This window comes from Dasypus novemcinctus, chromosome 13 (genome assembly GCF_030445035.2).
Source record: "Dasypus novemcinctus isolate mDasNov1 chromosome 13, mDasNov1.1.hap2, whole genome shotgun sequence".
In the NCBI taxonomy this organism is placed as follows: Eukaryota; Metazoa; Chordata; class Mammalia; order Cingulata; family Dasypodidae; genus Dasypus; species Dasypus novemcinctus.
Window position 1 is genome coordinate 67,494,262 of NC_080685.1, and position 24,827 is coordinate 67,519,088.

The 24,827-nt window shown below is 32.7% G+C and overlaps 1 protein-coding gene across 4 annotated transcripts in view; it reads left to right on the top strand.

The window, feature by feature from the left end:
- Positions 1 to 24,827, top strand: part of ODR4 (odr-4 GPCR localization factor homolog) — a 35,189-nt gene that overhangs the window by 6,979 nt on the left and 3,383 nt on the right. For 3 of the 4 annotated variants that reach the window (XM_071207616.1, XM_071207617.1, XM_071207618.1), the window contains 10 exons: positions 1,501 to 1,596; positions 4,003 to 4,109; positions 5,126 to 5,162; positions 6,071 to 6,211; positions 7,001 to 7,096; positions 8,399 to 8,467; positions 10,210 to 10,338; positions 10,980 to 11,076; positions 13,498 to 13,683; positions 24,383 to 24,493. In XM_071207616.1, the coding sequence (XP_071063717.1) occupies positions 1,501 to 1,596; positions 4,003 to 4,109; positions 5,126 to 5,162; positions 6,071 to 6,211; positions 7,001 to 7,096; positions 8,399 to 8,467; positions 10,210 to 10,338; positions 10,980 to 11,076; positions 13,498 to 13,683; positions 24,383 to 24,493 (1,069 nt within the window). Of the gene's footprint in view, positions 1 to 1,500; positions 1,597 to 4,002; positions 4,110 to 5,125; positions 5,163 to 6,070; positions 6,212 to 7,000; positions 7,097 to 8,398; positions 8,468 to 10,209; positions 10,339 to 10,979; positions 11,077 to 13,495; positions 13,684 to 24,382; positions 24,494 to 24,827 lie in introns of all 4 variants that reach the window. The other variant, XM_058274886.2, reaches the window with a different exon arrangement.

A 24,827-nucleotide genomic window follows, 5' to 3' on the forward strand; every position in this document is an offset into this window, starting at 1 on the left:
GAGGACCTGGGTTTGCTCCCTGGGGCCTCCTGGTGAAAAAGAAGAGAAAGTGTGCCTGTGTGGCAATCTAGTACCAGCGTAAGTGCCCACATGGTGAACCAGTGCCTGCACGAGTGCCCACGTGAGTGTCCGTGTAGTGAGCCAGTGCCCCACACAACTGAGTCACACAGTAAGGTGGTGATGCATCAGAGGAGGGACAAGGGGAGAGTCAAGGTGAAGTGCAGCAGAAACCAGGAACTGAGGTGGTACAATTGACAGGGAACTTCTCTCCTCATCAGATATCTCCAGGATCGAATTCCAGTGAATCCTAAAGGAGAGAAAATGAGAAGACAACATAGACAGCAAAGAAAATTGGCAGGGCAGGAGGAGAGAAAGGGGGGGAAAGAAATTAATTAATTAAAAAAAAAATCCAGTTGTTGTATCCTTGATTCTTTAAAAAAAAAAAAAGATACGAACAGGAGCGGATGTGGCTCAAGCAGTTAAGCGCCTGTTTCCCACATGGGAGGTCCTGGATTTGGTTCCCAGTGCCTCCTAAAAACAAGGACAAGCAATAAGCAAACAAATGAAAAAACCAACTCAGGGGGGCCAATGTGGCTCAGTGGTTGAGTACTAGGTTCAATGCCCAGCCCAATACCTTAAAAAAAAAAAAAAAAAAGTAAAGTGTAGGGAATTCTCATATAACCCTCCTACCCACATACACATTTTCCCTATTATTAGCATCCTATGTTAGTGAGGTACATTTGCTACAATAGGTCAATATTATTTTATAGTAAAGTAAAAAATGTAAATAACATAAATGCCCAATATCAGTTAAAAAAGAATGAGGTAAGTTTAAAGAAAAATAGAAAACAATAGATTTTCAAATCAGACACCCTGTGTTCAAAACCCAGGATCAGTGTGTGACTGAATATTGTAGGGATAAAAAGATAGTTAAGACTCAGTTTTTCCCTTAAGGAGGTCCCAGACCAATTGGTAAGGTACAAAAGTAACTATAAAACAGGGTCTTGTGATAAGCTCCCTAGGAAAACTGTACTGAATTATTATGGAAGCTCAGAGACCAGATTATCCAGGTAGTACAGAATCTGAAATACCAGACTTTATATATATATATATATATATATATATTTATAAATAAAATATATACAACCTTTATTTTATTTAGCTGAAAATGGGAAGACTTTGAAAAACTCTTAGAATGTATTTCAGGATTTAAGTTAGTCTTCAATCTCATGAGAAAGAGGTTTATTATATAGCTAAAGGTTGTCATTTAACAGTTTTATTTGTTAAGTAGTTCTAAGATTAAAAAATATATACTCTAGGAAAATGGTATAAATAATAATATCCCATCACTTAGTTATCGGCTGTTTCTTAGTATTACCAGCTGTGCATATTGTTGGTACTCAGTAACTATTTGCTGTTTTATTATTTACTTTCTCAAACAGAGAAACTGTACATAATGCCAAATGCTTATGTTAGCTAATATTATATTTCTGTTTTTAGGTATCCAGAATGCTACCAGGGGGACTTTTAGTTCTTGGAGTATTTATTATTACAACTTTAGAACTTGTGAATGATTTTCAAAATGCCCTGCGTAGAGTAAGTCCGATATGTCAAAAATTCTTAATGTGATCACAGTTATGTATTATTTAATTAATTATGCGTATATAAAATGATTCTAGGCTTACTTAGATTTTATTCCATAATTTATGCTAGGTTGATACTGAAACAGTTTTTCAGCCCAATTATGGGGTATCTTGAGTATAATAAATATAAATAATATAAATATTAATGTTTTCAATCAAAGCTATATATTTTTAAAGTCTTTATTTTAAAAATAATTTCTTACCATTATGAAATGGTTTAGCAGTTTTTTTTGTGCAATAGCAGTGTTCTTCTAGGCATTCTGTGATGGTCAGTCTTTGTGTCACCTTATTTCCCCTGACCTGTGGAGTGAGGGCTATTGTAGGAAAGGCTAAGGAGAACACTAGAATTGCCTTTTTCTGACAAAATAGTAAACTAAAAGCTATGCCATCTTCCTAGAGGAATTGCAAAGATTGGTACTACCATGAGGGACTTGAAGGATGCAGGAGTGGTGATTCACACCACATCCCTGTTCAACTGTCCTATTTGGCCTGTGCAGAAAACACATGGATTTTGGAGAATGACAGTGCTTACTGTAAACTTAACCAGGTGGTGACTCCAGTTGCCATTGCTCTTCCAGATGTAGTTGAATTGCTTAAGAATAGCAACACATCTTCCTGGTACCTTGTATACAACTATTGATCTGGCAAATGTTTTTTTTTTTCTCAATACCTAATAGTAGAGACCATCTGAAGCAATTTACTTTCAGCTGACAAGGCCAGCAGTATATCTTCACTGTGCTATCTCAGGAGCAAATCAACTCTCCAACCCTATATAATAATTTAGTCTGCAGGAACCTCAGTCACTTTTCTTCTCTACAAGATATTACACTGGATCCATTACATTAATGATGTTATGCTCCTTGAACTTAGTGAGCAAGAAGTAACAACTCTCTAGGCTCATTGGTATGACACTTTATGTTGGAAAGTGGGAGATAAATCCAACAAAAAGTCAGGAACCCTCCACCTCAGTAAAATTTCTTGGGTCCAGTGAAATGGTACATGTCAAGCTATCCCTTCAAAGATGAAGAATAAGCTGTTGCATATGGCCCCTTCTACAACCAAACAATTGGCAAGGAAGGCTCCTTCCCCATAGGCTTCAGAAGGAATATAACACTGTGATTTCAGACTTCTAGCCTCCAGAACTGTAAGAGAACAAATTTCTGTTGTTTTAAGCTACCCAGTTTGTGATCATTTAAGGAAGCCTGAGGAAACTATTAATACTATACCTTCCATTTGATACCAAGCGATTACTATAACGTGAAATTAATAGATTGCTATGATTTTTCATATTCTTTCAATCTCTCAGGGTCTTGATAGTGAAACATGAAAGAAACAGTAATCAACTGCTTATTCTTTATTTCTGGACAGAATATCTATCCTGAATCTCCTGATTTTTTGTTTTATTTTATTTATTCCTGTTTTAGTGAATTGGGGACATAGTCTAGAAATAAATATGAAGTTCCACAAGCTGTTTTCCCATAAACCCACATATACAGCCAACTCTGAGCAGCCAACGTTCATCCTTTTTACTGCTCAAGATCCAAATTATTCTCAATTCAAGAGCATTTCACAGCCCAAGAGGCAGAGGGACTCCAAAATCTTGAGAACAAAACCCCACACAATCTCCAAAAAACGTTTTCTAGTCAAAAAGTGTTCAACTAAGAACCCCAGATGCTATAGATTTTTCCAGTTTGTAACCCTCTCTCCTATCAAATGTTTGGCTCTATTGGTTTGTTTTCAGCTTATGGCCCCTGTGATTTAGGGAAGAGATTATGTTTCTCCACATTATTGTTAGAAAACTCAGAGCCAAATTTATTACAACCCCCCCCTCCAACTCAAGTATGCAATTTTATCATTCTTATTTCTCAAAGAAATCTATGGCATTGTTTTTATTTTTTACTTTTAATTTATATTATTATGATATTTTTATGTTTATTATTATATTTTACATATCTGTAAATCTTTTATGACATTTAAATATGAAATGCCAAATAAGTGACTTGCTCCATTTTTATAGGTTAACAATCATTTGTCATTTCTCATTCTAATTAAAATAAAATTTCAGTGGTCTATACTTTAAATGTTAGTTGTTCAAAACATTTTTTTATGTCCACTTGGTCACAAAAGACAGTTGTTATAGTTTTCTATTTAAAACCCAATTTTATATATCTCTAAAAATGGAATTCGATGTGATTAATAATCTGTTGCACTTTTTCTTTAGAAGAAAAGAAAAATTAATGATAGAATCATAGAGTTTTAAAGTCTGATGGTGGTTATGGACATTGTAATTGTTTTTTTCTGCACTCACTTTCTTCTTTTCTTTTTGCATTCAACTGATGTGTATTTTTCTCCCCTTCAGCTAGTATTTGCTATGGAAAAGTCTGTGCATAAAAAGAGACTATGGAGTATAACAGAGGAAGAAGTCTCAGAACGAGTGACACTTCACATTTGCTCTTCTACAAAAAAGTATCTTTTATTTGGGTGGTTATGGTTTAAAGTATGTGGCACTGAAACAATGTTCCTAGAAGGTTGTTTGTTTCTTGAAAATTTAGTCACCATTATTTTCAAAATAGACGTAGTTTGTAGGTTTTCCTGTAAAGAACCCATAATGAGAGCTGCCAATAATGGTATAGTAATAATGGTTGTTATCCACGTCTTTTTAACAAAAGAATTTGAGAGAGGATGGCAAGGGCTCAGGATTTTGAGGGTTTTTTTTTTTAACCAGCTACCTAACCCTGTATATCTAAGCACAATAAGTTCCCTAGAGAGAAATAAATGTTCAGTTGATAGCTTAGGCAAGGTAATGCTTTTATATGTTAAAGTTTTCACCTGTAACTACCATAGCTAAAATGTGCAATTCAAAACCTGTGTGCACTGGGGTTAACGGTGTAGAGCATCTAAGAAATTTTCATTTCTTCGGCCAAACATCAAGTGACACTAAGAGGCCTCCCTAACTTTTCTCCTCTACATCTTGCCAGGGCAAGGGACCTCCCTAGCAAGAGGTAGCCTCACCAAGGGAGTGAAGTAATCCAAGGGCCCCATAAACTAGGATTTCCAAACGACAAAATTCAGAAGTGACCGTGCCTGCAGAAGTTGGACTTTTAATTTCTTTGGTGTTTAACTAGTTTCATGAATAAGCCCTTGGGCCCAGTAAGCATACTCATCCTTACCCGATCCAAATCTGTTGAAGGAGGGTGTGTATTTGAGGAAAATTTTGCAAGTGCTTCTCTTCTATTCATTATTGTTAACAGGATTTATGGGTGTAGAAAATAGTTTCATAAATACTATAGGCAGAACTGTGTATGTGTATATATATATGTGTATACATATGTACGTAATACACATGTATATATATGTGAAGTGTTACGATCTTATTAGACCTCTTGGAGGCATGCATTTTATTTTTATTTTTTGATGGTTTATTTTCTTTTGATGAGAAGAATTGCTTCTTTTTTGGTCATTTCTGTCCTTAATTAGTAAAGATTATGTTGTCGAACTTATGATATCCATGACCCAAAGGTAAGAAAAATTACTCTTTAAAGATTTTTCTGTGTTTCAAACTAATTCTAAAATGAAATTCATTTTTATAATTAGATTTAATAGTTTTCAATGCCAATACTTCCTGTTGATGTTGTCATTCTTTTATTTTGAAATGTGATTAATTTCATTAGAAACACTGAATGCAAAAAGTTCCTTTCTCCTGTGTATATCTTTTGTTTTTGTTAAAGAGGCTGATAGTAAAAGTGTCTGAGGAATTTTGGTAACTACAATGCCTAGTAAGAAAACTACCTTATTCAGAGGACCCCAGACTGACATTTTGCTAAGATATCCAACAGCAATGTGAAAAAATAACTTTGTAGGTAGTTCTCTTTTTTCATGAACAAGGAAGTCACAGAAATATGCAGTTTGCTTTATTGAGGAGAAACAGAAAGGGAAGTTCTGATTCTGATTACAGAAGTACATAACCTAAACATAATTTAAATAAGCTCCAATGGTTACTGCCTAGTATTCTGTTAACAAGGACATGACGGAAAGTAGAATGTCTTACACATAGTACTGTAGCTCAGTGATTATTTGCTCCACATCAGAGCTTCAGAACTGATACTATTGAATCTGTAAGTGGAAAACTGGAGGACCAGATGACCTTTTCAGAATTCTAAACATGGAACTTTGTAAACCTTTTTTTGCTCACTGCTCTGGGGAAAAGGAAAAAAGTTTGCCTATGATGTGCTAAAGTTCCTGAATTTTAATGCATGCCTCATTTATTTAAATAGTTCTCATTTATAGCCCTTTGATCAAGGAATTTGGCCAAATATTTTGGATATCAGCTTATTGAATTATCTTGTACATTTTATGTTTTGTTGATCCTTACATTTTACCTAAACCACATCATGTTTTATGTTTTTCCCACTTATCTGCCATTAAAGAGTTCAGCAAGACCAGCAGATTGGAAGTATCAAAATGGACTTTCAACTTCATGGCTTTCTTTAGAGTGTACAATTCATGTTAATATTCATATCCCACTTTCTACAACTTCTGTCAGATATCCTCTGGAGAAAAACACAAAGGTATTAGGGTAAAATGGATTTTCTTTAGTAATTGCTAAGTAAACATTCTGTTTTAATTCTGGTTATCTGTGCCATTCTTTTATAATCCTCAAAAATTACAATTTATTTATAATATTGTTACAAATAATCTAACTTAGTGCTGAGCTAGATTAGAAATTTTTTTAAAGGTGGGACAATGTCCCAATACTAGTGTATTTAGAATAACAGGTGCTCAATAAATACTTAATTATGTAATGTAATTTTGCATATTGCAAAATATAATTATGTAAAAATGTTATTATGCAATGTTTATTGTTTGGTCTTCTTGTTTTTTCTTGGTCCTTAGCTTTGCCTTCTTTTTCTAGACCTTTTTATTTATTTATTTATAGACCATTACTGTTTTAATATCTAATTTATTCATTTTCTCTTCTTTACTTCCAATTGGAGGAGACAAATGTAACTTGTATATTCTTTTTCTTTAATACTGCTGTATATAATTGTTTGGAACTCTTTCTCTTTTCATGTATTTTTAAAAAGATAGGGGATATTATTGATTTATTTTTTAAACTGTAATTAAGCCTCTTAAGTTGCTGATATAAATGTTAATTTGGGATAAAGATCAGGGAAAAACTATTATTAAATATGGTTAAGATGCCAAAAATTGGGGATATCCTCTTTTATTTATGAGACTGAATTTAAATTACTGCGTTACTGATGTTTTGAGATTTCTAATATGTCAGTGTCTTAGGTGAGAAAAAGTAGGGAGTTTAATTTATATCTGAAGGATATCCATGTTATGTTCCTTTTAAGAATGGACTTATACGCTGGGCCAAGCAAATAGAAAATGGTGTTTATTTGATTAATGGACAAGTTAAAGATGAAGATTGTGACCTATTAGAAGGACACGTAAGTTTTATGTTGCTTAGGAAATTATATGTACATAAGGAAAAATAAAAGATGGTTTATTCTTTAGTCCTTGCCTTCATAAAAATAGGAGTTTTCATTTACTCATTTCTAAGGTCTTTTAAATTAGAAGTTGAGTGTGAGTGTTTTCAGAAAATTCTTGGGAAGTGATTCTTTCTGATCTAATTGGAATTCTAAAACCGGAAGAATGGAGTGTTATATAATCTCTAAATGTAACTTTATTTCAGCCTAAGTCTACATTTGCTCTACCCTGATAGCAAGTTCAGGGTCAAAGAGGTCCATCTTATAAGAAGGGTATCTAAGGGCTTCTAAAATAGCTCTGACATGAAAGAAGAGGAACTTTTTGTGATCTCTCCTTCAAAGTGGAGGTCAACAAACCTTATGTAATGGGCCAGGTAGCAAATATTTTAGACTTTGCTGGCCATATAGTCTGTGTTGTAACTGTTCACTTCTGTTGTAGTAGCAGGAAAGCAGCCACAGCAGTGTGTAAATGAGTGATCATGACTGTGTTCCAAAAAAACTTTACATACAGAAACAGGTTGCAGTGTGAGTTTGGCCTACAGGCCAGAATTTTCCAGTCCCTGCTTTAGATGAATAAAAACAGGAATTAATTATTTTTGAGAATATGTATTGTTTGGTATGGAATATACAAGGTAACATATCTGTAGGAAAAAAACTAAATTAAAATAAGCAATTAAATTTTTTCCCTCTAAGTCATTTAGTGTATGTAAGATAGTTCCTAAATTGTCTTTTTTTTTTTAAAGAAGTTTTTTTCTTAAAAAATACATTGAAAATAGATTATCTTAGAGGGAAAAAATCTAGATTTTTAAATAAAGTAACTGTTTTATTTAACATTTTTAATTTGGTCAAGTACATTATTTTTATTAAACTGCATGATTCCCTACTACATCCATGGTTAAATATTTTAAAAGTGCCATTGTCAATTATTAAGACCCTTAAAAATTATCTCAGCAAGAGAATTCTAGTCTGGAATTCATTTAACTTCCTGCTTTACAAACTTTAAGGAATCTAACTGGTTGCCATAAACCACAATTCCAAGCAGTAATTATAAAAGCTGATGAAACATCTTACAAAGACACCTCCACCCTGCATAAGTGAGTGTCCAGGGAAATGTTAATTCATTAGTAATATCCTATTAAAGGGTAAAATTTTACATCATTGTAAAAACATTTTAAGCTGTGTTATAGTGTATAAACTATCTTTATGTTCCAATTACATTCTTAATAGGCTTTTTAACTTTTTTTTTTTTAATCCCTCCACCAGAAAAAATCTTCTAGAGGAAATGCTCATGCGACTAGTCATTGTTTTGATGTCAGAGTGCTAACACAGTTGGTAACTATTTTAAAATACTACTTATCTAAAATATATGATTTCTTAGAATAGCGATATTGAAATTGTTTCTGTTTTTATGTTTCTAAATAGAAAAATCAAAGAATTTTAGTATCAGAAAAGACTAAAAAATATCCAGTTCTAGGAAAGTTACTCCCAAGCAACATTATTTTAATAAGACTTATTTGGGTCTTTTGCCTCAAGCATATTAAAATTTTAACATCGAGAAGATAGCAATTTGAAAAAAATTCCTTGTAAAAAAATATATACAAATATATAATTTATAAGATATATGAAGTGTGTGTTTTATGAAATATGTAAAATTGGTCATTGTATTCCAAAATAAACTAGTTTTTTGTATTGTAAAGGGTATTGCAAGGGTCAGAGGAAGCTTATTCCTGATATAGTATCAGCATTGTCACCCTGCTGCTTAGTTTAATGGTATACATTTGAATGTACCTGGAACTTGTGGAACTATTTTTGCCTGTGACAAATTTTTTTACCATCAAGACCTTGACTGGGTTTAAGTTTAAGAGGTTAAAAGAAAAAACTGCATTTGGGGGAGCAGATGTAGCTGAAGTGTACGAGGTCCCAGGTTCAATCCCTGGTATGTCCTAAAAACGAACAAACGAAAATCCAACAGTCATTGGGGAATGGATGTAGCTCAGTGGTTGAGTGCCTGCTTTCCGCCTGTGAGGTCCTAGGTTCATTCCTGAGTACCTCCTTAAAAAAACGAAACAAAACAAAAAACAACCATTTGCTTGAATTAATGTCAGGCGTTGACTTTTGATGCTCTTGCAGTTGCTAAGTATTCAAGTCTTTTTTTTCTTTAGTATTTTTCCTCATCTCTTCCTGATTGTTTTTCATTGCTTAAGTATATAGATAGCACTTTTCACAAGTTGAATGATTTACTTTTTGTTTATCAGAATTGACCCTGTTGAATGATTTATTCCAGGTATACTTATAACATGTATTACTTCCTTGCCACTTTCAGTTTGTTTTTTATAAAATCATAATTTTTGTTTCCATTGTAATTATAGGCTCTGGAAGTACTTTCACTGCTTCAAAGCTCTTATTTTGGTACTAATTAAAATTATGAAGTTAAAATTGTCTATGAAATACCGCAAAACCAAGCACAAACTAATACTCCTTAGACTAAAGAAGAATGGGACTTGTGATAAAAACGACTGTTCATAAACACTAATATTATCTGGTGACAGGCATAATTGAATTCCTTTGTTTTTGTTCTGGAGCATAGCATTATTTTTAATCTATGAAAGTCATGAGTTGCAAATGTATAAATAAATGTCATGTATAGACATGCATTTTTTCCATATTTATGACATCCTGTTTTTATTGCAGTTATTTTTGTGCATATCATATATTGCATACTTTATTTTTCCTACTACATATGTCTCTATACATCATTTCATTTTCGCAGTGGTTATTCAAGTAATCTGCAAATTACGTATTTTTAGTAAACGAATAAATATTGGCATTTTAGCATGTAATGTTAGTAAGAAAAATTTTAGATGGAGTTGTGTTTAATTTCAGGCTCAGAAAATAATACATAACTTTCAGAGAGAAGTAAGAAGGCCTCTTGATAAGTGTGGAGAATATTTTCAAACACTTGACCTAACCAAAAACTCCCTTCTCTCTCCATAAAATGGCATATGCAATGTTTATGTGTTCCATGTAGTTAATAATTATTGACCATTAGAACTTAAGCAAATTTTGTTTTTCAGCTCCTGAATTCAGACCACAGATCCACAGCAACAGTTCAGATCTGCAGCGGTTCTGTAAACCTTAAGGGTGCTGTGAAATGCAGAGCTTATATTAATAGCAATAAACCCAAGGTTAAAGAGGCAGTACAGGTACACAAAGGAATCACTGACATATGAAAAAAATGGAAAAAATTTATCATAACTATTAAAAAATTTTTAAATTTTATCTTTTTTTCAATATCATATTTAAAAATTATTAATTTGACTTTAACTGAGAAAGGCCCAACTGATGGACAGTTCAAATATACTATCTAATTGGTTCAAGTTTTTCATATGTAGAATATTTATTTTGTTCCTTTTTAAAAGCGATGATTGTACCAAGTCTGTTAAGACTCTACAGTTGTGAAATATTAATACATTTGCTCTGAGGGAATTTTAATTTTTAAATAACAAGGGAAGTATTATTAGGTTGTGTTCTATAATCTGTATAATTCAGAAATGTGAAAAAATGATGACTGACTTTGTCATAGTTGGATATTCCCTAATTTATTATACTGGTATTATTTATCTATATTCAAAATCTCATTCATTAATTTGGATTTAACTTATTATTTAGATAAGGACTAAGCGTAAGCATACTAAATAAATAGAAATAAAAAAAGGAGTAGTGTACCATTTATTTTAGACATCCATGTATGTTAGGAAAGAGATATAATTGTACTGGGAATATAAGCAAATTGTTTGGTTTTAAATAACATAAATCACTTAAACTATTTTTTCCCCCTCTGTAGGCAATAAAGAGAGATATATTGAACACAGTTGCTGATCGTTGTGAAATACTATTTGAGGACCTGCTTTTGAATGAAATTCCAGAAAAAAAAGTTATGAGTATAAAATAAGTACTTTTATTTTACTTTGCATGTGTTCAATTAGTATAGTACTAGATTGTCAAGATCGAATGAATGAATGTTATCTTTTATATCTACCTGTAGCTATCTTTCATAATAATATGTCATCTTTTTGCTTTTATTATTGACTGAAAATTTTTCAATTACTACCCCCTCAACATTTTTTTAACACTTTATATAGTAAAATCTGTAAGCATTTAATAATTTCACTGGGAATTTTAAAAAAATTAATTCTCTGTGAATTTTCTCTGCCAGAATTAGTAAACCATATTAACATTAAAGCTGATATTTTTAAATTAATATTAATGAATTTTCAAGAATTTATCCATATTCAAAATACTAACTAGTACTGAGTATTATATAATAGATTTTTTAAGTATTAATTTATGATATAAATGTGTTTGATCTGTCTTATCTTTACTTAGTATTTTTTTTTAAGATTTATTTATTCATTTCTCTCTCCTTCCCCCCCACCCTGTTGTCTGTTCTCTGTGACTATTTGCTGCGTGTTCTTTGTCTGTGTAGTTTGGTGGAATGAGCAAAAACTTTGAAGTTCTTGGGTTCTGTGTTTACTCTGCCAGTAGAAAAGTAATCTCGGGCAAATCATACAGCTATCTAAGCATCCATTTTCTTATATGTAAAATAGGGATTGTAATAGGTACTTTTTAAAGATATGAGATTAAATGAGATGATATTTGTCAAATACCTAATACAAGTCTTATATTGGCTTAAATTAAATTTTTTTCTCTTTTCAAACAGTGTTGAGCCAGATACTCTGCCATAGAGATATGCCTAAAGGATTCTTTTTTAGAATACTTTTGAGATGTGTTTTTAAAAATAGATCCTCCTCCCATTTTAAACCTCAGACTAATTAGAAAACTTGGTCTTATTTAGATACTAAATTGCTACTTTAACTGAATTTGAAAATTATAAGTACTTTTTATTTTTAATGAGTAATTAAAAAACTTATTACAACCAGTCCTTTGACATTTCATTTTATGACATGCATTTTGGTCTTTTTTTTAGACAAACCTAAGAATTAATGCAATTCAAAATGTTTAAAAACTTTGGATGCTAATTACCAGTGTACAATATAGCTGTCTTTGAAAGTACACATTGTAGCTACTTTTGAAAACTTTTCACTTAACCTGTTTCTAGTAGCTGTGGCCCAAATTAAAATAATGTAGTCCTAATTTCAAACTGTGGACAATTTATATTAGAGTACACGTTGCAGTGATGTAATTCTACAGCTAGGAGGCAATCTGGTCAAAGAGGAAAATTGTTCTCGTACTTCTCTTATGCAAACAAGATAAAGCAGACAATGTAAAATTGTTCTCGTAGTTCTCATATGCAAACAAGATAAAGCAGACAATGTAAGTTAGGGCATTACCCATGACACTTAAGACGTTTTCATCACCTTGTGTTTGCAATTATGTAAAGCCAGTAGTTTCTTGACAAGGACATATAGGTTCCTATCTAAGTGAGCCCTAGTTTTCTAAAACTAGTTGGTAGTTTTTTAAGTCATATCCATTGTTAAAGTTCACTCTTTACACAAAATCTGTATCTTTGTTAAGAGTTTATTATAATCATTGTGTTGAACCAAACAGTAATTATGTGTTTTACGTGAATCAGTGACTATACTAGAAATGTACAAAGCTGTATGTTTCAATTTGTGAGTAACCAAAAAAGAATGAAGCATAATTATTTATTTAGATCCAGTTTTTTTCCCTCTAAAAATGGTATATGGCTGTGTGCTAAGAGGCATACAGTATAAACAAGATAAAATAAATGAAATATTGGTAATAATGAGGCAAAGGAAAAATGGAAAAGAAAACAAGATGGAGTTGGTAGTGAGATTTGTGCACAAAATGAATATCTTGTTTCCCTCTACATGCTTGTTATAGAGGGCTATGTCTAATAAGGTGAAGTTGATAGTGACGTTAGTACAAAAAAATGTATTCTGTCATGTCCTGTACACTTGATGAGATGGGCCACTGATTTGCATGAAGAAGGGAAGAGTGTTATAAAATTCACAGTACTTATAAAGTTAAAGCAACAACATGCACAGCTATTTGAAACTGGGGAGAAAATTTCTCTCCTGTGTTCTTCTTCATAGATCAATGGAAAATATGAAAACATGTAATCAACAATTGAAGACAGTGATAAATTTATAATTTTCATTGGAGTGTTATTTAAGTACCTTGTGTGGCCAGGGGTATCGAAATAAAGCTGAATTCAGTAAGAACAATTTGATGCCAGGTCCATTTAGAATTAATGAAATGACCAAGCATTCACCTTTTAGGCTTTATTACTATGAGAAGCTTTCCTATAGCTCTAAAATGTATTATCATTGGTACCAGTGACAGACTTATCTAAATATTGATAATGTTCTGTCTTTTAGATTCTGAGAAAGAGTTCCACATCCTCCCTCACCGAGTGTTTGTACCCATTCCTGGGTCCACTGTAATGTTATGTGATTATAAATTTGGTGATGAATCAGCTGAAGAAATCAGAGACCATTTTCTAGAGATGATAGATCAGATAATTCAAATAGAAGATTTGGAATTTGCAGAGGAAATAAGCACAGGTAATTATATGATTTTTTTAAAAGAACTTGAATAGATTTCAGCTAAGATTATATATGAGACATCTAGTTTAAGTAGCATCTTTAGATTCCTTAAAACTAGTTCTGTTTAACACTTCAAATTTCAACTGAAGCATTTAAAAGTGTATCTGTTTTAATTTCTACAAATATAAATATACAGTGTTTTCCTGGAAGATTTTACCAAATTTAAGATAGTTCAGTCTTTTTCAAGCCTGGCAAGCATTTCCAGGCTTTCCCACATTAACATTCTTTATTAGTTGTGGTACATTCATTGCAGTTAAATGAGTTCAGTCTTAAATATGTGGAAGTTTATAGCTCTAAGGTATTTTCTTTTATGTAAAAGAGGTTTTCTCACAATCCATTGTCTTGTTGTAAATGTCATGTCATAAAGTTTTTTAAACATTATGTTTATTAAATGTCTTCTCCGTGTTATTTGCTTTTCTTTCCATATTGTCCTTACTTAATTGGGGTAATAAGCTAAAATAGTTCAAAAGTTAGATCAAGATTATTTTTATAGAGCATGCATTTGCCATTTGTTTTGCTTTGTTTTTGTTTCTAGTGAGTGCAGGATATAAAACCATATCTGTAAATACATGTGTAAGTATATGACAGTCTTCCTGAAACATTTAAAAATATGAGATAAAAGGAATTATTTGCATGTGTCAATAAATATTGAATAAATAGCCATTTCTTATTCTTGAAACTTAAGATATCTTAATAGAAAGTCTTTAGGTTACTTTTTTTTTTTTTAGTTTTTCTTTTTTTTTTTAAAAAGATACTTAGACTACATAAGTGTTACATAAAAAATATAGAAGATTCCCAAATGCCCCGCTCCCCACATCTCCCACACTTTCCCACATTCCTCATTAGTGTTATACATTCATCACAATTGATAAAATGCATTTTGGAGCATTGCCACTAAGTGTGGATTAAAGTTTACATTGTAGTTTACATTCTCTCCCACCCAGTTCTATAGGTTATGGCAAGATATGTAATGGCCTGTATCTGTCCTTGCAGTGGCATTCAGGACGATTCTCAAGTACCAAAAATGCCCCCATACTACACTGGTTTTCCCCGCTCCCTGCCCTCAGAACCTCCACTGCCTTCACATCAATGATAAATTTCTTTCATTGCTAGAATCACAATAAGTCTATAGTAGAATACCAGTGTCTATTTTAGTCCATAGTTCATTCCCCAACTCTGAGGATTCTGGGATGGTGATATCCACTCCACCTCTAATTGAGAGGGGGCTGGGATCCCATAGGGCCGATGGATGGGACTCTTTTGCTTGCGGTTGTAGACTCTCTCGGTTCCTTGGCATGATAGTTGGCCATCATCACCTCCTTGTTAGTTGTCCTGGGTGACCAATGAACTGGAGAGTAGGTGTTGCAACTCTGTTGAGATTCAGGGCTCAGCTGACAGTACAAAGATTTAAGTTTCTTGGACATATACCTACCAACTCTAGTACTAATTATAGGTTCATAGAGAAGAGCAGGAAAGCCATGTGTAGGGAAACCACAACTGAGCCTAACTTTGTCACATGGGGGAGCATAAATTCCAAAGTAGAGCCCTCTGGCAAGGCACCAAACTCTGAGCTTTCTGCCCTGACTATAGTGTCTGGATGTCTTCAGAGCCTTTAGGTTACTTCTGAATATGGATGTCTATGAAATTTAAACGTAACAGCTTTTAAGTTTTTTTCCTAATTCTATTTCTTAGCTGTTCTCTGTTGCTTAGCTGACACACTTCCAACTCCCTTTGTTTGCTCTATGGGCTGTAACAGGAATAGAGGATTTGATTGAGAATATTTTTATTACTGTGTTGAATCAGAGAATTATTTGGTTAACAAATTTCAAGTCCAGTGTTAAAACCTAAAGTTAATTGGAGCTTACCAGGTTGTAGTGTTTTCAGAAACTAACTAGAGGTTAGTATTAATCGTGATATGGAACAGTACATTTGTTTTTTATTTATTTATTTTTTAATTTATTTTCTCCTTTCCCAAAGCCTTCTAATTTCCACTGCCCTCGCACCCCTTCAGATAAATGGTGTGGTGGACCCAGGCCCTTGATTCTCAAGTTGGCCCTTTTCCACTAAGTTGTCACCAGCACCACCAGCACAGACTTTCCACATCTCTCTTCTTGTGGTGGAATCAGTATATTTGTATTAATGGGAAAAAAGAACAACGCTCTTAAACCCTCAGTACCTGACATTAAAGCAGCAAATGTGATTGTCTCTTGAAATTTAATAATTTTAAAACTATAACTAAAGCATATTCCTTAGCAGATAGATTTTTTAAAAGTAGACTGCCAAAAATGTCTACTAGTTTCCAAAATGTGCTTTCCCTGATTAATGGCTGTACTGTCTTCACCAACCAAATTTAGAATCAGGCAGGCAGGAATTTTTGTTTGTTTTGTTCCTTTCTCTATCACTGGTGCCTAACAATAATGCTTGACCCATGCTCTTGTTGAATATGTTTGTAGGATCATTAGAGTTATCTGGTTCTATCTTTCTCTTATAATACTGATATCTATATTACTAACAAATGGGTTTTAAGACTCTATTCTTCCTTATTCTGAGTACCAGTCTGCCTCACTGCAAACTATATTTAGTTCAGTAATCTGGAGCAATAAAACCTGAATATTAACCTTCTCAATGAGGTCATGCCTTAAATTTGAGGGCAGCTGTCATGTTTTAAGTATCCCAAAGCCAAATATTCCCACATACCTTAACTGTTCTCTTTAATTTTTTTTTAAAGATTTATTTATTGATTTCTCTCCCCTCCCCTCCGCGCGCCTTGGTTGTCTGTTCTCTGTGTCTGTTTGCTGCGTCTTTTTCTTTGTCCGCTTCTGTTGTTGTCAGCAGCACAGGAATCTGTATTTCTTTTTGTTGCGTCATCTTGTGTCAGCTGTCTGTGTGGGCGGCGCCATTCTTAAGCAGGCTGCACTTTCTTTTGCGCTGGGTGGCTCTCCTTACAGGGCGCACTCCTTGCGCGTGGGGCTCCCCTACTGGGGGACACCCCTGCGTGGCACAGCACTCCTTGCATGCATCAGCACTGCACATGGGCCAGCTCCACACAGGTCAAGGAGGCCGGGAGTTTGTACTGCAGACCTCTCATGTGGTAGACGGATGCCCTAACCACTGGGCCAAGTCTGCTTCCCCTCTTTAATTTTTAAATTTAATTTAATTTGTTTTATTTTTAAATTTTTGCTGCTTGTTTGCCTTCCTCTGGTTAGGGATTTTTAACCTGTAGTGCCCTAAGTAAGCTCTTGAGGTCATAGCTGGCTTTCAGGAGGTCTACAAACCACCTGAAAATAATTGTAAAATTTTTTCTTGGGGAAAATATAAAGCTTTCAAAAGTTGGTGACCTAAGAAAGATTAAAAATTACCTTTTTTGAAAAAGATTTATTTTATTTATTAACTCCCTCCCTCCCCCCAGGCTTTGTTTGCACTCTGTCTACTCTCTGTGTCTGCTTGTCTTCTCTTCAGGAGGCACCAGGAATCAATCCCAGGACCTCGCATGTGGGAGAGTGGTGCTCAATCACTTGAGCCACTTCCACTCCCTGCCTTGTTGTCTCTCTCATTGTGTTTACCTTTTGTCTTATTGCGTCATCTTGTTGCAACAGCTCACTGCCCAGTTAGTAGCCTCAGCTCGCTGCCTTGCCTCTCCAGGAGGCACCAGGAACCAAACCTGGGACTTCGCATATGGTGGGCAGGAGCTCAATTGCTTGAGTCACATCTGCTTCCTAGATTACAAATTACTTCAAATATACACTGGTTTCCCTTTGTTGAAATATGTTAACTTCAATTGAACCAAATACCCTAATAGTAATAGCAGCCAGTATTTACACAGAACCTACTGTGTGCCAGGCATTGTTTTAAGAAGCTTACAAATGCTAAATCATTTAATCCTTATAGCAACTTGATATAGATATATCACTGATACCATGTTCCAGATGAAAGAATTGAGGCTCAGAAAGGTTAAGGAAATTTTTCAGGGTCCATTGCTAATAAATGGTGGAGCTTGAATTGAAACAGGCAATTTGGTTCTAGAATCTGTGGTGTTTTTTATTTCACAACTGTGCTTTACTGCCTTTCTGTGTGACCTAACCAATACAGATTGTAGGACTATTTCTTTACATGATCTACATACTTCTTTTAGCCTGGTCCCTTCTATTCTTTTAAAATGTTTTAAACATAAATGAATATTACACTGGCCTGGTTTAATTTTTTTTTAATCAAAGTATATCATTCATACGTGAACATACAAAAACAATAAGTGTATAGTAAAGGTTGTGAACTTACAAAGCAAACATGCATAATGTCATACAGGGTCCCATACATCATCCCACCACCAACACCTTGCATTGTTTTGAAACGTTTGTTCCAAATTGTGAAAGAATATTATCAAAGCATTACTACTAAATATAGTTCATAATTATGTTTGGTGTATTTTTCCCCCAACCCACCCTGTTATTATTATTTAAATATATTTTTATTGCAGAAGTTGTGATCTTACAAAACAAGCCTGGTTTAATTTCATCTTGCTTATGACAGTATAATTTCTCACTTGTTGGTTAGAATCGTGCATCTATTATCATACATGCTTTCCATATTTTCAAATTCTTTGTCACTCTTAGTGTAAATCTCATTGCTTAAGTAAGAATAGCTAAAGGTATGCCAAACTTAACCATTCACAAGTTACTTTAAAAATCAGATGTGAAAGAATAAGTAGAAGAGAAATTACATTTAGACTCTTTAAAATTACTATCTATCTTAAATATTTTAACTCATTTTAAAATTTCCCTTTGTATGTTGGTAAACATTAGAGTTACTAGACTTGTTTGTGTTTTATTCACAACTTCTTAAGTTGTACTTAATAATCTGTAGTTAAAAACAACTTAATATCCATTCTTTATACTTTTGGGACAGACTTAAAAAACATAAACAAATAGCTTCTACCACTGTGAAATATTCTTCAGGAGGTAACTATGGCAGCCTTAAGTGGAATAATCTCCATAAAACAAAACAAACTCTAGTTGCTTGAGTTTTTAATAAATTCAAGCTTTTTTGAAGCCATTATATGTACAGTTTAGCAAACATTTATTAATTTTATAAGATTCACAAGAGAAGGGATTTTGCTTCAATGCTGTATTTCCAGCACTTTACTGAGATACTCGGTATCTCAGCACACCATAGATACTCGGTAAATATTTGTTAACTGAACAAATTATTGATTATGTCAGTCCTAGGGATTGGGATCCAAACATCATAAGACACTGATCCTGTTTTCAGGGAACTAAAGACTTTTAAACCTGTGTGGTTTCTGGTCATTAACGTATATAATGTGCTGAGGCCAGGTTATAACTCCCACATTCTACCTTCTCAAAGTTTCCTCTTCTATACTCTTGTTTTACATTCTTTTACAAACTTGCAATTATTTAATCAATTAGAAATTTAATATTGGTCTTCCACTTTAGGCTAAGTTCTTTGAGAGCAAATTCCTAAGGATGTTTATTTTTTTGTCCAAGCCCCATGCCTAAAATATGGCAGGTGTTCAGTAAATATTTGTTACTGAATGATTGGCATATTACTAAATTTTTAGGAAACCACAGCACATATTTTTTTCATGCTTGAAATGATAGTAAAATTAAAAGCTTATGCCTCATCACACATGAGGTTTTTAAAGTTTGTGTGGTACACTACACTGAACCATGATGACAATTTTAAAAATATATAATAGTAGTACTCAATAGCTCAATAGTTCAGAGCATTCTAAAGAGCATAGATAATTTTTAAAACATATGAAAATACGTAACACTAATTGTTGCCCCAGAAATATTAATTTTAGTTGACATTTACTCCATTTATTTGTCAGGTATTTATTTAGGATTTGCTCTGTGCAAGGTAATGTGATAGATGGAAATCAATAAAACCTGATCCCTTTCTTCAAGAAACGTGTAATCCAATCAGGAAGATAGAATGTGTTTGCATTATTAATTATGCAGAGAATGTAAAAGGTCCTAGGAATACCTAACAACTTCATCAAGATTAATGACAAAGTTTTAGTCTCCAGTGATTTGATTAAGAAGTCTGTCAGAAAAACGTTTTGACTGTAGTACTAGACAATAATCATTAATCTGCAATAGCAAAGTTTGGCATTAGCATTTTCAAATTTTAGTAAACTCTCTTTTTTTATTCTTTATTGTTACTTACCCTATGTTTCACTTCAACTGAAAGGTCACTAAAAACACAAACCTGTTGTATAAATTAATGTGGTACAATATAGAGTAGATAATTCTAATTATATTAAGTCTCATAGTTTTTTTTTAGGTGGTATCGGGAATTGAACTCAGGACTTCATAATGGGAAGTAGGCACTCAGCTACCGAACTATACCCACTACCCCTATAGTTTTGAATGATGTTCATTCTTGCAAATAAATGAAAGTCTTATTTTAGCTTCAACATAATGCAGTTGTCTATTATCAGATTTAAATGCTAATACCTAATGAATGGTTTTTACCATTGATATGTATACTAAATATATTTATATTTTAATCCTTTCTCTCAGCTTTCCCTTAGCCTTTGTCTTAGCAATGTTTGTACCATGTTAAATATTAGCATGAACCAGTAACTATGAAATACTTTTAAATAATTTCTTAAATTGAAATAATATAAATTTTAATCCATTTATCTGTTGTGGATATTGATTTTCATAAGCTTTTTGTACTGAAACTTATCTGTTTCACACTGCATTTTAAAAATTATTTACTATCTATATTTTCTCTTTTTATGCTGGCAGTCTAGTGTAGAGATGGATTAACTGAGTAGGAAGAGTTTAATATTACAAGGACAAAGGAAACAAAACAGCAATTTGGAAAGTTTAGGTGTGTATACTTATGTGTGTGCTGTATCAAACTCATGGTTTTTAGATGGTATTATATATACTTCTAATATTACATACAGTATTGAAGATAATTGCTTTCAAGTATGATATGTATGATCCTTTTAGGACCCCGGTCTGATATTGAAACTTATGTGAATCTCAACTGATTAATTACTTTTTGTTGAGGCATTGGGGTTTCAGAGATAAAATGTACAGTCTTGATTCTCCAGAAGCTCACATATAGTGGAAAATAAGAGAAATGGGTTATTCCAAAACAGGTAATTAGCTCCATAATAGAGGAATGCTAGAATTATCAGAACATATAGCATAGGCACTATCCCTGTATGGGATTCAGGGAAGCCTTCCTAGAGAAGGTAATACCTGAGTTGAAGGGTAAATGCAAGTGAGAGTAGCTGAGAGTAGCTTTGGGCTTTTTAGGAATTGAGCATTGATATCAAATGTATTACAGCCAAGAATATGCTTGGCTGAAATAATATAAATTTTGTTTCATCAAGTACTTGCTGAATCAGAAGGAATAATTTAATAATTCAGCATATTTTTAGTAGTGATAATCGCACATTCCCAAATTCTGAAAAAGGTAAAACAAAGACTTTAATAGGAAAATTATGTGCTTTCCATAAGCATCCTATTTTTGGCTTAGGATTATATTTACTTACTCATTGCCTGATAGTATTCATTTATATGAATATCAGTTCTCATTTATTCAAAGATATTCATTTATATGAATATCATTTATACTCATTTATTCAAACATATTAGGTGACATAATTATATCTAGATACTGTTAGTTTGAATCAAGGTCTACCACCTATTTACAAACTTAAAAAAGTCATCTCCCTCTGAGCCCTAGATTCTCTTTGGTTTGATGTGAGAAACTAGTAAAAATACTAGGAAAAATACTTCACAAACAAAGAGTAAAAGTAAAGTTTTATAATATGCATAGATTTCTCTAACTAATTGAAATCAGGACTTCTGTATAAAATAAACCATAAAAAATGGAGTTCAAATGTTTGAATTAAACATTTAAATTAATTACTATACATTTAAGAGTGTTAAACTTGTTATAAGTATCTGGCTTTATTTTCTAAGTACTTGCCATTATTATTTGTTTGATTATTATTTAATTATTCCTGTTCTATAATGTAGTTGCCAAGTAGTTGCTATGTTTAAAATACATATTTTTCCAAGTAAATACCTTAAAATAACATACTTTGTAGTGACTTAAGGAATGAAGAACAATTTGGTTTGTGACTCACTTAAGATCAGGGATAACTGTGGCTTTAAAAATTTCTTAGATGTATTAGTCATCCCCTAGTAGATGTTAACTTTATAATTCATATATATGTTACCCACAGTATCAGCTAAAAATTTTGGAGACACACCTTTAAAATTTGGTGGAACTCATCTTTGCCTCTGTATCAGAGCTGAAATTAATTTTTGTTATTTTGGTTAAACATTGGTAATTTTAATTATAAAGGAAAAAGGATTAATATTGAAGATGTATTTTTATGACTAAATCACTGACTATAGTTAAACCTTATTAATTTAGAGTCAGAGTTGGGGAAAAGGATAACCAGCTAAGGAGTTCAAATACCTAAGATTACATTTAAGTAATGAAGTCTGAACATGTCCACAACTTTGCATGCATTCACCATGACCCTTATCTGTTTCACACTGTATTTTAAAATACAGTGTGTTGATAGCTGCTCAAGAAGGTTGTTTACTACATGATTAATTTGGGATTTATTTGCAATTAAAATTATCTGGTTTGAAGAAATCTTTGAGGTCTAAGTTCCTGTTGATTCATATATGTTATTTGTACTTAATTTTCAGAGAACAAAATGAAACATTTACTGGAAATGCCACAGTGTCTGAGATTGAGTTAAATTACAATAAGCCCCCACCAAAAATAAATAAATTTTGATGAAAAAGCCTTGTTCTTTCTTGAAAAATGCTCTGCTGCAGTAAAATCATCTTGAATTTGTATTATATTAACATGATTTTGTATGACACATTTACAAAATGAAAACAGAGCACTGAAATGTCTTGATCGAAATATTAATAAATTATTTGTGCAGGGAACTTTTTCCTTTCATATTTGACCTACTATAATAGGATATTCACATTTAACTATTCAGTAATTAAATTTATAGGTACTATATCATGGCAAATACCTATGATACCTGTTCTTAGTATACAAAGATATGTGTTTTTTCTATACAAGCACTAAGTAAAAAATCCTGTAGCTAATAAGCTATAATGATTTTTTAAATTTGTTATCTGAGGTAAAGGTTATATTGGCCCAAAGATATAAAATATTTTTAACAGTGATATTTGCTAATAGCTCACATTTTTAAAAAGCATGAATATAAATGGTACTGTCCATTCAACTTACATGCTTAATGACTAAATTGAGGGAAATTTGATGCTGGTGGGCTTAGATATCTAGAATTAACATGTTAAGGGCTTAGAGAAAACTAGAAATTTGATAATTTTTTTCATGCATTTTGTTTCCATAAATGTCTGTTTCAGTAAGTTTATGTCATCCTTGTGAGCCTACACTAGTATATTGAGACAGACGTATATCTTTAAGGTACTTTTAATCCAATCAATAGGCTTTTTCAGTTTGAATTTAAGAGGAATATTTACCATCGCTCACTCTGTGGTTCCCTTCTCTTTTTTGTACATAAAGGGATCAACATGAGCCTAGGTGCTTTCAGAGGGAGTTCTCCAGAGTTCTAAAGAGTGTCACTCTACTCCCCTGATGGGGAAGAGGTTGCTGGTCTGGATCCAAGAGCCCTCCATCCCTGCTTTAAACAGAGTAGTTCTAGTTTCATCTACTTTACATACTAGGATTTCCTGTAAGATCGGTTTGGTTTCATACAAATCTTAAGCATTAAAAAAAAAAAAAAAGTTGAAAACCACTAGCCTTGGTGATCTCCAAGAATGTTTTCTGTTCCAACACTTTTAATCAGTGTTAAATGAATTCTTGGAGGCCCAACCTACATAAATCACTACCAGCATAATAAAATGGAAAGAGCGCTTGAGTTTGATTCCTTGCTATGCTTTCCATGTGTAAAATGGGGATAATACACTTTTTGCCTTGCTTAAACTTCAGAATTGTTTTCAGAATGTTGAATTCAGAAATGTGTATAAGGTCAAATTTGTGAATATATTTTGCTTATATGTTTCATATTCAGCTTAGATCAGGAGTAGGCAAACCTTTTCTGTATATAGCCAGCCAAATAGTAAATACTTTAGGTCACATAAGGTCTCCATCACATATTCTTTCTTTTTTTTTTTTTAAACAACTCTTTAAAAATTTAAACTGTTGACCCCTTGTTTTATTATTATTAGAAATGCTTAATTGCTAAAACATCAGTAAGAATGATATAAATTAAACCTAAGTAAGAGGGAAGTTTACCTTGCTACTATCTGGTTTAATTTTTCTATCAGTTTATCTCTACTACCATATAGTATACAAATTATAACCATGGGTGTCACAGAACTGGCTCTGTGGCCCTCTGGTTTATGTCAATAATAAAACTACATTAAGTATTTTGAAAATTATGTCAATTTGACACATATCAATGAGATTTAATTCTCCTACATTTGAAGATGAGCAAATTCATTTTTTTTAAAAAAGACACATGGATAGGAAATGGAGTTGATTATGTATGTTCTTTATTTTAAACATTTTGTTTTTTTTAAAGGCATTCTGAAACGGTAATTCTCATTTTATAGTGTTTTTTAAAAAAATTACTATTATCCTCTTGCAGCTTCTGTGAGTTCCTCGATTAATAGTGAAGCTTCATTGGACAACATAGATGATGAACAACCAGAACAACCCATTAAGACTACAATAGTGTTGAAAATTCAGCAGAACATAGGTATTTTCCTTCTTTTGTAACATTGAAAAGATGATATTTTAGATTTCATTTTTTTGTTACTCCTTACTATAGGGAAACTATTTTTATTTCATTTTGCTTTCTTAAAAGCTAGATTAAGCCAGTAGTTATTGAGTATTATGAAAACTGCCAGGCCTTCGCAATAGAAAGATTTATAAGTAAGGCATTATCCTAAGTTCCCTCAAAGGTGACAACTTTCTATTATATTTTGGTATTTTTTAGAAAAACAGATAAAGTTAGGCACATGTCCAAACTGGTATTCCAGGGTTGCTTTTGCAAGAGAGGTCTATTTGTGTTCTATTTAAAAAGTCTAATT